Source organism: Xenopus laevis, chromosome 5S (genome assembly GCF_017654675.1).
Source record: "Xenopus laevis strain J_2021 chromosome 5S, Xenopus_laevis_v10.1, whole genome shotgun sequence".
Classification (NCBI taxonomy): domain Eukaryota; kingdom Metazoa; phylum Chordata; class Amphibia; order Anura; family Pipidae; genus Xenopus; species Xenopus laevis.
In genome coordinates this window covers 1,385,066-1,402,867 of record NC_054380.1, presented here as the reverse complement: position 1 = coordinate 1,402,867, position 17,802 = coordinate 1,385,066, and the positions used below count along the sequence as shown (strand labels likewise).

Below are 17,802 nucleotides of genomic sequence, written 5' to 3'. Positions count from 1 at the left end.
ATAAGGGAAACAAATGAGGAGCACAAGGGAAACAGCAAAAATCAGCTTGAAAAAATCCATAGCCACAAAGTCCAGCAGTGTCCTTCACAAAAAAAGACAAGAGACTTGTGTGACTGTGTGTTTGTGAGTGTGACTGTGTAACTGTGTGTGTGACTGTGATGGTGTGTAACTGTGTGTGTGTATGTGTGAGCGTGTGTGACTGTGTGTGAGAAAGTATGTGTGAATATGACTGTGTGTGACTGTGTGAGTGTGACTGTGTATGTGTGCAACTGTGTGTGTAACTGTGTGTGTAACTATGTGTGTGTGTGTTTGTTCCTTTTGGATTAGTCGCTTCTCTCCATTGCTCTGGGCAATTAAGTTAAAACTCACGTGGCTGCTGCTTATTCAGATAAAGGCAACACCACACACCAGTAATTACCATGTGAATCTTCACAAATCACACAAGAATGTGCCAAATCCCCCTGACCCTCCTCCAAAGGCAAATGTATTAAAGGCGACTCTGGGAGCCAGTGGCAATTGCACCGTTTATTTCCACGTTATAAATGAGATGCAGAAAGATCGGTGCAGAACTCAATTGTACGGTGACTCCTCAGCCTGACACTTGTCTTCACTACTGACAGTTACAAACGTAGTCAGTCGCTGATGGAGTCGCTAATAGTCACTGGCCACCATCACCATCGGGCACATTCCCTAATTTTACTCCACTCACATTTCTTTTACTACAACAACACAACCAAACCTTTCTATTACTATAATCTCATATCATTTAGTACAGTGATCCCCAACCAGTAGCTCGTGAGTAACATGTTGCTCCCCAACCCCTTGGATGTTGCTCTCAGTGGCCTCAAAGCAGGTGCTTATTTTTGAATTCCAAGCTTGAAAGCAAGTTTTAATTGAATAAAAACCTAAGTATAGTGCCAAGTAGAGCCTCCTGTAGCTGCCAGTCCTCATAGGGGCTCCCAAATAGCCAATCACAGCCCTTATTTGGTACCACCAGGGACTTTTTCATGTTTGTGTTGCTCCCCAACTCTTTCTAAATTTGATTGTGGCTCACGGGTAAAAAAGGTTGGGGACCCCTGATTTAGAACCTTATACAGTGAAACCTCAATTTTAAGTTCCCTGATTTTAAGTTTTCCCACATTTTAAATTTTTTATTTGTGGTCCCATCAGTTTATAATACATTTCAATGGGTGCGTATCCCGGATTTTACAGCAACATTTTGTCCAGATGTTCCCAAAAACTGCTTTTTCCTCTACGAATGTTATTATGTGAAATAAAGATAAAATACTAACCAGATGTGTATTTTGCCATGGTTCTGCCAGTAAATGGTCAATTCCAATGAGTTTCCCCTTATTCAGTCCTGCACCAATCACTTATTGCTTTAGGTTGTGTATGTGACTGACATGTGCCCCCCATAGTGTAACATTAATTCTTGTTATTAACACACTAAATATTGTATCTCAAACTGACTCCTGTGCTTATATCCTTTAAGTACTTGAAGAAAAAGTTACTTTAACACATTTCCCTGATTTTACATTTTCCTCAATTTTACATCATTTTTCCTGGAACCCTGATAAATATAAAATAGGGGGATCTACTGTAATATACAAAAGCCATGAATATCCTATAAATGATATTCTTATAAACAGAGCTTAGTGATGTCATTTTGTCACGTGACTCACTAAAATTTGTATTTTATAATAAAGTACCCCTTGGAAAATAGGAGGATATTAGAAGTAACCCCAGCCTCATGCTTTTATATGGTCATGGAACTCATCAGTGACTAATAATATCCTTATATTTTACAATAGGGGGTACTTTATTCACTGTATAACACATAAGAGCCAGGAATATGTTGTAAATGATATCATTATAAACAGTGCTTAGTGAGGTCATCAATTCCAATCTATACTTAGTGATGTCATTTAGTATCACATGACTCACTGACTGACAAATAAAGTGAGGATATCAGAAGTCACCTCTAGAGTTGCATGAGCCGTAGAGGAGCACGTGGCCTGCGGGTGACTAATTGTGCTCTTTGTGCAGTTACTACAATTGTAGGATTGAGAGAGATGAGCAATAGCAGGTTTAAAGGAACCTTCTGGCAAAATATATTTTCCTCAACCAAAGGTGTGGGCTAATAGAGCTTCGCACTCCAGTTTGGGGTAATAGTGGGTTTTTTTTTTATAAATGACCCCCTACCAGTGCCAAGCCACCTGCACCAGGAGGGAGCTTCTGATTGGAGCAGCCATGTTGGGGAACAGGCACATACATAATAAGTAAATGCTGCAACTTGCTCATTATACGCATGTGTGTGAAGTCACAATTATGCGCATGTGTCTGACTGACAGGGCCGCTAGCACTGGAAAAAAAACAAAACAAAAACTACTGTTACCCCCAACTGGAGTGTGAGCTCTATTAGCCCCTTTGGTTGAGGATAATATATTTTATCCCTTTAACAGCCACACTGAATTTATATAAGTGAAGAAATAATTGTCATTAGCGGTGTAACAACTGTGCACCTCCTGTGCAAAAAATGTTAAGGGATAAGATACTGGACTTCATAGAAAATCATAATACTATGAGTTTGTGCCAGCATTGTTTTATGTGTAATAGATGTTGCCAGACTAACTTCATTTCTTTTTACGAAAAGGTGAGCAGGGACCTTGATTCTGGGATGGCAGTGGATGTGATTTACTTAGACTTTGCTAAAGCATTTGATACAGTGCCACACAGAAGGTTACTGGTTAAATGAAGGAATGTTGGCCTGGAACATAGTATTTGTACCTGGATAGAGAACTGGCTAAAAGATAGACTACAAAGAGTGGTGGTAAATGGAACATTTTCTAATTGGACCAGTGTTGTTAGTGGAGTACCGCACGGCTCTGTACTAGGTCCCTTGCTTTTCAACTTGTTTATTAATGACCTGGAGGTGGGCATTGAAAGTACTGTTTCTATTTGTGCAGATGATACTAAATTGTGCAGAACTATAGGTTCCATGCAGGATGCTGCCACTTTGCACAGTGATTTGTCTAAACTGGAAAACTGGGCAGCAAACTGGAAAATGAGGTTCAATGTTGATAAATGCAGGTCATGCACTTTGGCAAAAATAATATAAATGCAAGTTCTACACTAAATGGCAGTGTGTTGGGAGTTTCCTTAAATGAGAAGGATCTTGGGGTATTAATGCAACTCTAACAAGAGGGAAAAGTCTGTGTGCTCAATAAGCTATGCCCTCATTCTGTAAGAGAGACTTACATGCAAGACCAACACTACTCATAAACATGGTATATTTTTCTTTTTTCAGTGGTTTTGTAAACAGCACAGGGGAATTGCAGTCAAGCCTTATCTTTAGTTCCAGTCAAGTAGCAGCCCTGAAAAAGGAGTCATCCTCATCAGAGCGGCAGATCCTGCTGCTGAACCTGATCAATCCCTTCTATATTGTGACTGCGCCGTGTAACAAAGCTAAAATAGGTTTACAAATGGGGTTTAGGGGATAAGCTCCTCCACAGGATTACATATTGATTCATTCAAAAAATAAGAAAAAGCTTATCATGTAATAAGCCAAAAACGACAAAAAAAACTATGCAAAGAAGTACATTCAACACAAATGAGAGGAAGGAATGGAGATGAACAGTCAGGGATGGGGAACCTGCAGTCCTCCAGCTGTTGTACGGAGATACCCAACATGCAGCGCTGTATTTATATATTTATTATATACTTATATATATGCACCAGAGGGCCTGTGCTTAGGGTGGCAGCTACAAGACGATGGCTTTCCGGTGACTATATTATTTGGTAAAGAATAAAAAAACCTCCCCAGCCGCCACCAGAGCCTACCTGCACAAATCTGGCAGCAGAGCTGCAAGGGGTTGAGGGGTCAGCCTGCGATTCCTTGTAAGCCATGACATCACAAACACAAAATGACATCATGGGCTGCCATGTGACGTCACTTCTCCAAATGGGGGCGCTGTTAGGTTCAGTGCCTAGGGGGCACCAGATGTAAATGCAGCCAACATGGCTGACCTCTGAATGCATAAGGGTCATTTACAAAGTGATATGTAGGGGTGCAAAGTGCAAAAAAGGGTGTAACTTGCTATTATTTGCACTTTGCCTTTCAGCTTAGATCAATTGATGTCAGATGGCTGCCCCTATGAATATAGGGCTGTCTCTGTTTATCAGTATTTATATGGGGGGCAGGTAAGGGGGGGTGCACACTACAGCAGAAGGTCTCTCTGAATACTCTTGCACTTCTGTCTGTCCCCTGTGGCCCTTGGCTGTCAGGGCTCAGGGAACTGTAGTCAAACCGCAGCTGGGGGCCACAGGTCAGACACACACATTAAGTGCAGATGGGAGAAACCAGTTAAATATCAATACAATGACCTGCAAGGGTTGTCATTTAATTGGATATGAAGGAAATGTATGTGGATCCAGTGATGGAACTACCATAGAGGAGACAGGTGCAAGTGCAGGGGTCCATAACTGCGAGGGGTGCTGTATTGTAGTCCCCATTCCCGATAACGTTGCTCATTTGAAGTGGCCAGGGCAAGGAGAGACTGCACACGGCAGGCCCACCCAAAGATTTATTCCTGTGGGGGGCCTGTCCCTTCTTCATTACTCCACTGCATGGACCATCAACACCTGAAGGGATCCCAGTACAAAATACACAAACTGCTTCTTCCCTTACAATGAGCAATTCCACCCACAGAGAGAAAGACTTCAGAGCATTAAACAGGAGAACTAAGTGTATAAAGAAAAGTGTCTGTATCTTTTCAAAGAAAGTGTCATTAAAGTGGACCTGTCACCCAGACACAAAAATCTGTATAATAAAAGTCCTTTTCAAATTAAACATGAAATCCAATTTCTATTTTTTATTAAAGCATTCATAGCTGTTGTAAACTGATTTAAACATCTCAGCTGTCAATCAAATATCGACTGCCCCTCCTCTATGCCTTAGGCAATTACTTTCACTTTCCATTCAGCACTTCCTACATGTCACTGCTCTCCCCACATTCCCCCCAATCTCTTCACCATTTAATTGTGTAGCCAGGACATGGGGATGGACATCAGGTCCCCCATTCTGGTGCACAAACAAGATTCTGAGATGATACAAGACTTGTCTTAATAACAGTGTCCCACAAAATGGCTCCTGCCTGCTTGTTATAATTATGAATTCCCAGACTGAAGGAAAAAGATTCAAATAATTTATATTGTGTAATTAAAGTTCATTTTGCTTGACTAATGTGATAAAATAGGATTTGGAATGTTTTTTTTGGGTGACGGGTCCCCTTTAAAAATATGAGAGCAACGTCCTACTACCTAATCTGGACACTGTAGTGTGGTCTCATGTTTGGAATCAATGTCGTATTTTTCCCTTATTGTCCATTTCTACCAGTGAAGGAATTAAAATATAAAAGTCAGGAAAGTCACAGAGTAAGAGAGACTCTCTGTTCTCTTTATCACTTCTGTGCTAAATTGGACAGAAAGCAATTTCTATTCATACTTTTTGTCTGTTCATGAATTCAGCGCTTCAGCAGCACATTTTATCAGTGTGTATAAATAAATATATATATAAGAGCCGGCAGCATCCGCTAACTTGCCTTTATCTCCGATCAGAAGGGCCTGACTTGCCACTAGTCTAAATCCAATGCCACTAGTCAAACGGCTGCACGTGTGTCACACATTGGTTGCTGCTAAAATATATTATATCAATATCAGAGTCAATGAAGAGGATGTTATTATTGAGAATTACGTGCTCCTGCGTTATTATATGAATATATTTAGTGTTGAACACACTTTGCTGTTAGTTTACACTGGGGCAATGGTTGTAACAACAATACATGATGCCAATGTTATCAATAAGCAGAAATATAGCTGAGATAGTAGAATCTTTGTCTAGAAAAGATGTCAGCCATGACAGGTAACGGCCAACTTCTGTCCCTGGTGAGTCCTGTAGTGTATGATAGAAAGGACAAGCATTTGGGACTGTGGCATAATTAGAGTGCGCCTGCCCCCCTGAAAAAAATAATCTTTGGATGGACCTTGTGCACTGCCATTCCCAACCTCCCTGTCACCCCCTGTATCCGCCCACTTCCGCCCTCTGCCCACCTACTCACTGTCCCGTGCCAAACTTCACAGCCGCCTGCACCCCCCTTTCCCGCCCCAGATAAGAGATAGCTGGGGAGGGGGTTATTATTTTCAGCTATAGAGGTCAGAGCCCCCCGTGACCGATGAGTCTACTTCATTTACAGTTACGCCGCTGATTTGGGAGTTGCAAGTAAATAAATTAGCCCAATATCAGTAACGGAACTAGGAGATGCGGAGCCCGGGTGCAGGATATGCAGCCAGCCCCCCCAGAAGAGGAGATTGTGGTGGATTTGCGCAAACCCGCCGAGGGCCCAGAAGGGGTGTGGGCCCTGGTTCAGTTGCACCCCCTACACTAGCAGTAGTTCCGCCACTGACCAATATAAATGTAAAATATCAAATGGAAAGCAAAATGGAAACAGGTTTTGGAATTACTAGACGTAAAGGAGAACTAAAACTCCACCAAGAATTGATCTAGACATATCGGAGCTTATGTTTTCTGTACCAACCCAAGGCCACCTCAGACCTTTAGAAGATGCCCCCCAGCACATGCTCTATTCTGCTGTCAGTTACCTGAGCTTTGGGGGTCAATGCACAGTTTACAGTAAATATACAACATACTATTCACAATAGAAGGCTGATTAGTAATTAAATCAGATTTACATAACATGGCAGGATATAAATCAATGTGTCTTGCATCCAAAGTAATGAATAATCAGCCCTGTGTCACCTAAATATATTAGAATTAATGTACAGATACTTGTTTGGGCATTTAAGACTGTAGGAGTATATTAGCTATAAAGCATGTTTACTAACATTGTAATGGATTTAAAATAATGTAGAGGTCAGATGTCAAAACACTGACCTTAGGACCCTTACTACCAGCTACCCCCATAAGCAGTATACAGGAGAGATATGTTGGGGATGATTAGAGTCATTTATTTTAGGGAAACATACTGAGGATTATTTATAAAAGGGATTAGTGTTTGTGTATCCAGTAATCAGAAGGACAATCTAGAAAGGCAGGTTTATGAAGGTAAATTGTCTTTAGAACTGGGCTGGGAGAAGACGGGCAGTACTGACAGAAACAATAAAAAGTTCCCTTTAATCCAACTTCCTCCAGAAAAAAGGCCTTTTGTTGCCGACAAATTGCAAACCAATTGCATTTTGTTCTTGCTCAGTTTAATGTGCTCAGAAGGCTGATGGATATCAAAGGCCATATACATTCTGTTACATTTCACTCTACTTAAGCTTTCCACCACAATCTTGCGACTAATTACAATTGATTTAATATGGATCCAGGTGACTTATCAGGTGAAGAAAGAAATTAACAGTAAAAGGGTTAAGGGGTCAGTAGGAAACTGAAGACATCTCTGAACTACAGGGTAGGCTGTTAAATAAAGTAAGAACTCAGAATAATAGTGGCTTTGATTTTCATTAACTCTTTCTTTGTCATTCATCTGCAGAACACAATAGAAAACTCTGAATGGGGAGGGGGCAGAGAAAAAGCACCGACATTATGGAAGGAATGGGTAGAGTGGGTGCACCACCAGTATATGTTAAGCCCTGGGTTGTCTCCTCTCCCAGGGGGTATTTAACTTGGCCTAGCTGCTAAGTCACTGTTTTGGGCCAAGGCCAGTATTAAACATTTACCAGCAATAAATAAGGGAAAAAATGAAATTTTTTACATAAGCTCATTCAGTTGGGTTTATGTAAAAAGGTGCATAAAAACTTCCAAATATAAATGAGATTCTACCTGATTCCACAAATTGATAGGAAGCCATGTCCCAATTCCCCTTAGGCTCACAGTGTAAGTAAAGCTGGTCATAGACGCAAAGATAAAGTCATACGAAACAAAGATTTGTATGATATTTGGACTGTTTGTGGATTGTCCCCACTTTTTTCGTACCATGGAGATCGGTCATTTAGTCAACAGGTTAGAAAGTTTCTGTCCCATAACAATAATATCTCTGCATGTATTGCCTGTCTGACAATATCAATGAGTGACTGTCACTACTAATTGTCAGACATAACTTTCATACGATTGCTGTCTGGGAATTAATGGCCAGAACATTGTCTGATTTGTTCTTTTTAATGCTTTAATTTGAATGGTTAGTGGCAGGTTGGAAGATTGCAACGGACGATCATTCGACAGACTTAAAGGAGAACTCAACCCCCAAATTATGAAAAGCCCCTACCTACTAAGCAAGATATTCCCCCCTCCCTGCTTCCCCTCGCATAGCTCAATAGGTCTGAAAATAACCCTAAAATTTTCCCACCTAACAGTGCAGAGTAAGAGCAGCAGAGCTTGTGGGTGCCATCTTCCAGATCTTTGGATTTTTTCGGGTCCTCTTCAGATTTTTTTCAGGTCCTCTTCAGGAATTTCCAGCACTGTTGGTGCATGCGCAGTCGGTACCCTCTAGAAGACTGCCCTAACTGCACATGCGCCAGTACGGCGATCTATTATAGATGAAGATTCTCAATCTGGAAAATGGTGCCCACATGCTCCGCTGCGCTTATTCTGCACTGTTAGGTGGGAAAAATTTTAGGGACACTTGAAGACCTATTCAACTGTGTGAGGGGAAGCAGGGAGAGGTGACTACCTTGCTTACTCTGTAGGGTTTTTTCTTAATTCTTGGGTTGAGTTCTCCTTTAAGGATAAATCTGCAAGTCTATGGCCAGCTAAACGCAACCCTCCCCTCACCTTGTTACATTGTAAAACAACGGATTCTGGAACTTGAAGACCCTCTGCTTTTCACAGAATCTGTGCACCACCCACTATACAAACCCAACTGAATGAGCTCATGTCAAAAGTGGGAATATATTCTCCCTTTAATCTCAATTGATAACTCTCAAAAATTCGATTTTGAAAAACTCAGACTCACATTTGCTGTGATTTTTTCAAAGAGCAGCATAAACGAGTGAAGTAGGGCTGAATGGGAGGATGTTTTAGTAGATAAAAGATGGCTGCCATGAGCGAGCAGATAAGCAAACACGCATTCAAGAGCTGCTGCTTCAAAGAAACACGTATTCAATAGAAATTAATGGTATATCACTTCAAATGAATATTTTTTTTTTGTCCCAAGTCCTTTAAGTTACAGTCAGCTTGACCAACAACGATCTAATTAGCAGTCTATTAAGTACAACGTTAATTAAGTGAATGATTAAACTGCCACAGACACACAAATGACTGCCATTATTTATTTGTGTACGTCGCAGTTTATTGCTGGTGCTTTTTAATTTCAGCCATTTAAGCACCGTGACAAAAACACTAATATACTATAGTTACAGACCACTTTATATAATGATTTATTAAACAAAATAGATTTTAATAATTTTTTTCTTATTCTACATGTCAAAATAAAGTCACGTTTAGGTTTTATTACTTCTTATTATGTCCAAGTGATGTATGTGTGTGTTGTGAGACAATATTACATTTATTGTTTCATAAATTGATGACAGGTTATTCATTTGATTTATGATGCTTCATATACAGTAGTGTTGAAACAACAAATTGCCTTTTTCATGCCTTGTCAGCTTGGGTGCAATACCCTCACCGGAGAAAGCTGCATGACTGTAGGGCAAAGGGGATTTGTCCCAAAGCAAAGCTGAAATATATAATTGTCCAGCTTCTAACAAAACTCCAAAACTAATTACTGAATATGGATCAGCCACCTTATCAGGTAAGGAAAGAAATGACTAAAGATAGCCTGGGAGGTCAATAAGTAGCAGCTGACATATTTAAACCATTAGATGGTATTTGGGGCTCACAGGTATAACAAGAGACACATCTATGGTACACTGTGCCTTTTATATGATTATAAACTATTGCATTCATATAACTGAGATCTTTAAATAAGAATTATTAGGCATGATCTTAATTAAAATGGGTGAAAGTCTAATATGGTTGTTAGTATGGCATCAACCTGAAGAAGAACATTTCTACACACTGATCTATGTAAACCTCCTCGCAGGATAACCCAACTAGTCAAGGGGCTTTTTTTATTTCACATTTTCTAAATTGGTGTTTGTGCTCTAAGTGAAGAGCCTCTCGCGGAGAGTACAAGCCTTACCTTCTATTGCTAACATCGCTCGAAGATCTCGGTTGAGTAGTTCAAATCTCCTCTCTAGGTCTTGTTCTTTTTCCCTATAGGCAAGTGGAGAAAAACAAAGTTCATCAATATGCTAATTACTAAATCATTAAACACTTAAAAGGGACCTTTAGCTTCAATTGATTTAGAGAACTCATAACTGACTTTTCTCTGAAACATTAAGCTACTTCAAACGACTGATACACAAATCAAGAAATCAGCCTTCAACGATAGCGTCCAACAACTATAAGGCTTTATCCATTTGTGGCCATATTGGACAGTATTATTCCTTAATACACAGTATGAACTGCTATTTCTCACACGCAAAAAAGGCTACATTTAACATTCTATATTCAATTTAGAATATACTGCTAGTGAATTTAAGTTTTCCGGGTTTTGATGTTTTCCCGTTCCTTGAAGTTGGAGTTGACAGATAATAGCACCAGCCCACTCTTTGTTATGTTATACTGTAAACCCAAACACATTATTCATGCAGTTCATAAATATCTCTGGGTTTCAACCATTTTGGCCAGTCAATTCCAGTGACATCATAATAAAAGACTGATCAAAGTATGAAGACATCTGTCTGTTTATAAAAAGATAATGATTCCTGGACCAGCACTCCCTAAAATCATATTTCTTTATAGCAATATACCTGAAATACTGCACATATACAAATCATAAACTTTCTATTTTTTGGAATACTGGCATTGCACTTTAATGTATGGCCACCTTACACATTACCCATCCGGCTATAAAAGAAGCTCTAGAACAGGAGCAAAGCATCTTTGCCTTCAGCTGCCATACCTGAAGAAGAACAGAAGTGCTATGCTTATGTGATACCATATTCAGAGCAAGGTATTACTGGGCTTTTTTTTTATCTCATGGAAAATAAATGAAAGGTGATCTGGAATAAACGTAAAATAAGTGGGGACTAAGAAGAGCACACTCACAAAAGAGAAAGCTGGTTCATCCTTCGGATTAGGGCATTTTTCTTGTTCACCAGCATAAACCACTCCTGCATCATCACTTCTTCTTCTTCTGTATTCCGACCTGCAAAACACAACCTCGCATGAGTTTCTGTATATTTAATGAAGTACTTTCAACAATACTGTTGTCAACATCTTATTTCGTACTTAAAAGCAAAACGTATGTTGTCACTATATTTTGTATTTGATGCAACACAAAGGAAGAACTCCCACTGGCAGCAGGCGACGACGCACTTCATTAAACCCTTCATATTGAAATACTCAGTTTCCTGAAATAGGGCCCCATAATATTCCCATATTTGGGTCCCAAACAGACTTGTTCTTTCAGGAGACAAAGATACACCCTGGCATCATCCATATATAGTTGCAGTTTCTGACTTACAGCTATTATTTTGAATCAAATGAATACATATAAAAATAAATGGACAGTGCATGGACAGTAATGTTGTAAAATAAACACATTGTTATGCTCTGGTTAGGCATACAATAAAAGAAAGATACTAAGAGCAATGGCCAATGACCATGTGGAGTGGTGTGATATGAATGGGATAGTGGAAGAAGTAGCAGTTTATGGTGGAACTGATGATTTTGGGTTAATATGGGTTGGAGAAAACTGTTTGGTATAGCATTCACAGTAAAAGAAGACCAGGATCATACTGGAGATACTCATGGAAGGGTTGTGGGCACCTGGGTTTGTTAATAACATTTACAATAGATCTACAGCCAAAGCATAAAGATGTGTGTTTTTTTTAGAATGTGCTGGCTGCCTGAATTGCTGAAATGTGCCCTACAAGCTCTCACCACAGGCTCACATAGGAATGGGATCACATTCTCGGGAAAGTGGCTTGTTGATGTGTTCCTCGGCCCAGTGGCCTACATTACCATCATGATACGATTGGATTAGCCAGAAATCGTGGGCATACGGAGGAAATATCTGCTCATTTGGTGACCTTATCAATCAGGCAGATCTTTCAATGTATGACCAGCTTTGGTCACAGTGGCCACAGATGTACAGGTTCCACCAGCGACCTTGTGGACTTATGTATAGATTGTCCTTGGCAAAAGCAATAGTCAAAGTTTTTTTTTTTAAAGTCAAGGCAGCGGTTCCAACTACCTTAGTCGCACCTACAGTAAATTTCTGTGCCTTAGTCCCAAAAGGCAGAAAATCAACTCAATGAAAAAAGTAAAAACGAGTGATCAGAGAACTTAACTGCAATGTATATTTTAGTCACATGCACTACTATAATATATATAAGCAACATGTATGGCACATACTAATGAAATTCAGGCATATTTAGGAATAAATTCTCATTCATCCAGGTCATGGTATATCTATAGTAATAAGTCAAATCAACTGGACTTGCTGTCATTCAAGTTTCCGATTGGCTTTCTCAAATTCAGAATTGAAAAAACCCAGTCTAATTTCTAGCAAAATGTCTTACAGAGAAAAAAAATAGAAATACAGCAAGTCCAGTTGATTTGACTTTAACTCTGTTTGGGGACTTTTAGGAACCTATTTATCATATTTTGTATGTAAAAATCCTAATGAAAAAAATATAAAAAAAAACAAAAAACAAATCACGTAGGATGAACACTTTATTTTCCCATAGCATTTTCAAACATCTGTCTACTTTAATGCCAGATTTATATGTCACTAAAAACCAACTTAACTTAAGACAACTTAATAAATATACAATTTTTTACATGGCGGTGCCAGTATGATAATTAGGCCCCTTCAGCCAGGTATAGAGTACCTTTGTGGCAGGGATATTTATACAGGTTCTTTATGAACTAATATTGAAGAGACAGATATGAAACACAGCACTCGGCATTGAATGTTTTTAATAAGTGGTAGCGACTACTCTTCCCACCGCTCGGCACATGTTTTTCCCACTGTACCAGCCAGAGGCTACTGTAAAACCTAAAACCTTCAGAAACTGAAGAACCCATTGACAAAACAGGACAGTTCTGCTTCACAAGGTTTCCTTACCGTATGGGGAGGAGAAGGCTGACTTTCCTGGAAGGTTTTATCTAGAACTGGGGTCTCTAAGGGAAACTCTCATGAAAACACAAAAGTCCTTATTTCAGGAAAATAATGGAAAAATATACAAAAAGGAACACTATAGTATTATATAGAAAAGAAATGTAATTTGAAAACTGTTTAATAATATTAAAATATAGTTTTCAGCCTTAGGAAATGCTTTGCTGGTCCATTACACCAATATCTCCCTTGTGTGCCTTGAACGCTTTATAGAATTAATATTCTATATATATATCTAACATTGCACACAAAGATGTTTCTATATTATCTAAATCTTCGCCTTTATCTTTGTATCATCCGTGTCCTCTTACTGCTCTGAAATGTAATATACATTTTATTTTTCAATTATTTTCCTTCTCGCCTTAGGATTCCAAACAGTGGCTGGGCTTAAAATTCATGAAAAATACAAAGATAATGGTTTGTCGATAACTAATAAGAGATAAGAAAGAAGCTCTCTGTACTACACAAAGAGATCTCTTCCCTGCACAATGTGTGTTTAACAAGCTATTTCCCTATACTTAGCCCATAGCTTAATCAAAATGATTCATCTGTCACCCAATAAAAATTCTTTTGAGTCCCTAAATGAAGGTCCAGGTGCATCTGGTCAGAAGCCTATTTAATTATTTGCTGATAGGGGACCCAGCCACAGTGATATACAATTTATTCTTTTTTACTGATCAAGGGATAAAGTAAAACACACACCACAAAATCTCTACAATCTGAGGAATAATTATAAGATGCTCAATACAAATGAACAAAAAACAGTGATATAACTTTTGGGGAAACATAAAATCACATTGTGCTTAATAAGCTCACATGGAGGCTCATTTATTTGAAGGATGGATTTTTATTAAAAGATCCAAATATAAAAAAGTACGAACGAAAAAAAAAAAAAACGCTAAACAATGTGCTAAAGGATCCAAATACACTGAAGACCTCAAAATATCAGTTTTTCAGACAATTCCTAGAGAGAAAAAAAGTCTAAAAGTGTCCGAATTGATTAAAAGCAGCCCAATAAGATCAGCGCAGCTCCCACTGACTTCTACTGCGCCTCAACAACTTTTACTTGGAGAAGTTTGGTATCTAAGGATTTCATGTTTTTTTCACTTAATACATTTAGAATAAAATAGTTTTTTTTCAGAAATATAGGAAAATCGCGAAAGTCAAGTTTTAGTATCTCCCTTGTGTCAAGCAATAAACGATTTTCTTGAATTTCTTCCATGCTCAAACATTCATGGTCACATTTTCTTTTTAAATCCCTGCATTCCATGCGATCTCCAGCCAGCAGTCAAGTGACATATCAAAGGGGCTGAAATATTTAAATTTTATTATATTTATTATCTTTATATTTGAACGAGATATTTTATTTCCAAAATTAGGGCACAGAATTATTTCTATGGTTTCCTTGGGGAGATGAAATTGATTCAAGTTCATTATAACATAAATCTTAAAAACAGGAATTTAGGATTGTAAAAAAAAAGTTGAACCTTACAAAATGGATCAGCAAATGATCAATAATAGCTAATCGGACTTTTTAAACACAATGTCTGATCCTCTGATAAATGTGCCACTAAATGTTGGGTGATGCTAAGCAAACTCCTTGGTGCTAAACTAATGAACTGATCTTAAATGGACAATATTAAAATCAGTGGTGTAACTATGATACAACGGACCCCACAGCTGTAAAATACAGAGGTCCCACACCAAGGGGTCTGTTATTATACAAGGGGTCTGCCATTATACTATGCCTCTCTAGTCCACTAAAGTAGCCCGTCCCTTACAATTAAGCAAGCAGCTGACAGGACTTGGGGGACAGCATCTGTGCTGGGCCCCTCAAAGATTTGGGGGGATGGGGACCTAGCAATTGGTAATTACGCCACTAATTAAAATGTTTCATTATTAAAATATTAATTATTTTTGGCAGCAAAGATCAAATAACTTTCCAGCCAAAAACTATTTAAAAAGTAATTTATATTTTCTTGCAAGGCATGCAAATAGAAAAATAAAGTGTTTGTGATAAGATTCTTGGTGTCCCCCACCACATAACGAGCATTAAAAGGAATAATCCCATTGCACACATTCTTTGCTCAGACTGGGCCAATCACATGATCCCTTTTGGTTGGCTGACGAGAGTTAAGGTGCCATAGACACACAGATAATATCATACAAAACAAATTTTCGTCCGATATTCGGTGCGTGTATGGTGGAAAAAGAGGCGACTGATATCAGCAGAAGACTTGGATATTGGTTGGCGCGTCGATTGGGCCGGATGGAAAGTTTTGATCTGACTCCTTTGAAGGGACCCAAACATGAGCCATTGTTAGTGCTGAATCATCAGATACAGGTAGAATTGTATTGTTTCTATATATATCTGACCATTCAGCTCTACACGTGTGGATTGAAACCAACCATCTTTCTTGGAAACATCTACTCCAAGAAAGATCCTAATTGTCACATCTATGGCCACCTTTACTGTGACAGCAAGAAACAAAGGAGATAAAAAGGCCAAATAGGACTTACATGTGAGTTATACAGGGTGACTTTTTTGTCAGTTGTGACTTTACAACACTGTTATTTTAGGGCAAACTCCCAACTGTAATGTCATCCCAATCTGCCCCTCTCATAGCACTGAGTATGTATGTGGGTCATATTTTTCAGACAACTGTCAGTTGGTACTTTATATAGTGACATTTGTGCACACTTAAAGATATTGTTGGAAAACACCATTATTCACAAAAATACTTCCTCTAGAAATGAATCCTTGGACATGTCTGTGTATGAGAAGTGGATGCAGTTACGACGCGGAATCAGGTAAAACACTTTTTGTTCTTTCGGGTGGAAGGAATATGTCTGTCAGATCCCCACACCTGGTACTAAATAGAAAGACCTACTTGTTTGCAATAGTTTCTCTTATTTCTTTATGGCTAAGAGTGCAAAAATGAGCTGCGAGTAACAATGTTCTCTGACAGAGGGAAGTGCTTGTCACAATGAAAATGTAATATAAGCTCCTCATACTTAAGTAAGAAACTTTCCAAATACAATCAATTAAATATTCTGCATTGTTTCTGAAATAATCAAGTTTATCTTCACTATTCCTCTCTCAGCATCTGTTTCTCTTCATTCTGTCTTCATGCAGCAGTTGGGTGTCATATTGGATCTAACTGTCAATGAATATCTATCTTATAGGTGGGCTCCTTTCCTAGCAGATGTATTAGAGCTCACTCTATTAAACTCACCAGACATCATGCCTCTCTACATGCAGAATTTGTGCAAAAGTCAGTTATTTTGTTAGATTTTGTGTACAATGAATGATCCACTCTATCTTATAGAGGGGCTCCTTTCCTAACATAAATTAGAGCTCACTCAAATAACGGATTCCAGTACAAACAAAATCTAACAAAATAACTGCCTTTTGCACAAATCCTGCATGTAGAGAGACATGATGTCTGGTGAGTTTAATAGAGTGACCTCTAATTCATCTTCTAGGCAAAAGGAGCCCCCCTATAAGATATATTGGATCTAACTGTCAGTGAATATCTGACACCCAACTGCTGCATGAAGAGAAAATGAAGAGAAACAAATACTGAGAGAGGAATAGTGAAGATAAACTTGATTATTTTAGAAACACTGCAGAATATTTAATTGATTGTATTTAGAAAGTTTCTTATTTCAGTATGAGGAAGCTTATATTACATTTTCATGTTTGCAATAGTTCTCCTTTAATCATATTTTCCATCTGTATTGATCTAAAGTAACTATTAAGAAGTAATTGATAAGGTGTTTGTTCTGGTACCATCACAGGTGTGGCTATATAAATGGGGTAATATAAATTACTCTTTGTTTCTCTAGCCACAAGAGGGAAAAAAGGACATTTTAGTGCATCAGACATGAAAAATGGAAGTATCATAAAGGTCAAATGAGATGAAAGCAATATTTCTTTTATTATATTTTGTTAATTGCCTACCAAGCAAATTTTTACCCAAATATTTTTTTTTCTAATTTTGTACTGTCTGCAAAAATTACATTTAACTTCGAACTGTTCTTTCACCTCTATGTAACCCCATTATAATTTAATAGAAAAAGTTATATTTTACATTTTATTATTACCTTTAATTTATTATTTACTTTCAAAGCTCAAGGTTTGTTTTTGATGAAATTAAATTGGTCCCAAATTGAAAAAAAAAAACCAGGGGAAAACAATGCTGTTGGCATAAATGTATGTTTTGCACCACTTTTAGCAGGGTGTAAGTTAAAGGGGAAGGAAACCTGCCCATCCTCCCTCCTCCCCCCTGGCCTACCCGTCTCGCTGGGCAAATGCCCCTAACTTGTTACTTACCCTTCTGCGCAGGTCCAGTCCAGGGAGTTCACAGACGACATCTTCTTCCACGTGATCTTCTTCCTGCTTTGAACGGCGTTTTGGCGAATGCGCAGTAGGATCATTTCGCCAGTACGGATCTACTGCGCATGCGCCAAAAGTCACGATGTACAGTAGATCGTACCAGCGAAATGATCCTACTGCGCATTCGCCAAAACGCCGTTCAAAGCAGGAAGAAGAGGCGTCTGTGAACTCCCTGGACTGGACCTGCGCAGAAGGGTA

At 38.7% G+C, this 17,802-nt stretch overlaps 1 protein-coding gene across 8 annotated transcripts in view; it reads right to left on the bottom strand.

Moving 5' to 3' along the window:
• Positions 1-17,802, bottom strand: part of LOC108717620 (EH domain-binding protein 1) — a 160,779-nt gene that overhangs the window by 3,562 nt on the left and 139,415 nt on the right. For all 8 annotated transcript variants that reach the window (XM_041564169.1, XM_041564171.1, XM_018264831.2 and 5 more), the window contains 2 exons: positions 11,129-11,228; positions 10,158-10,231 (listed from right to left, as the gene is read on the bottom strand). In XM_041564169.1, coding sequence (XP_041420103.1) covers positions 10,158-10,231; positions 11,129-11,228 — 174 coding nt within the window. The remainder of the gene's footprint in view (positions 1-10,157; positions 10,232-11,128; positions 11,229-17,802) is intronic.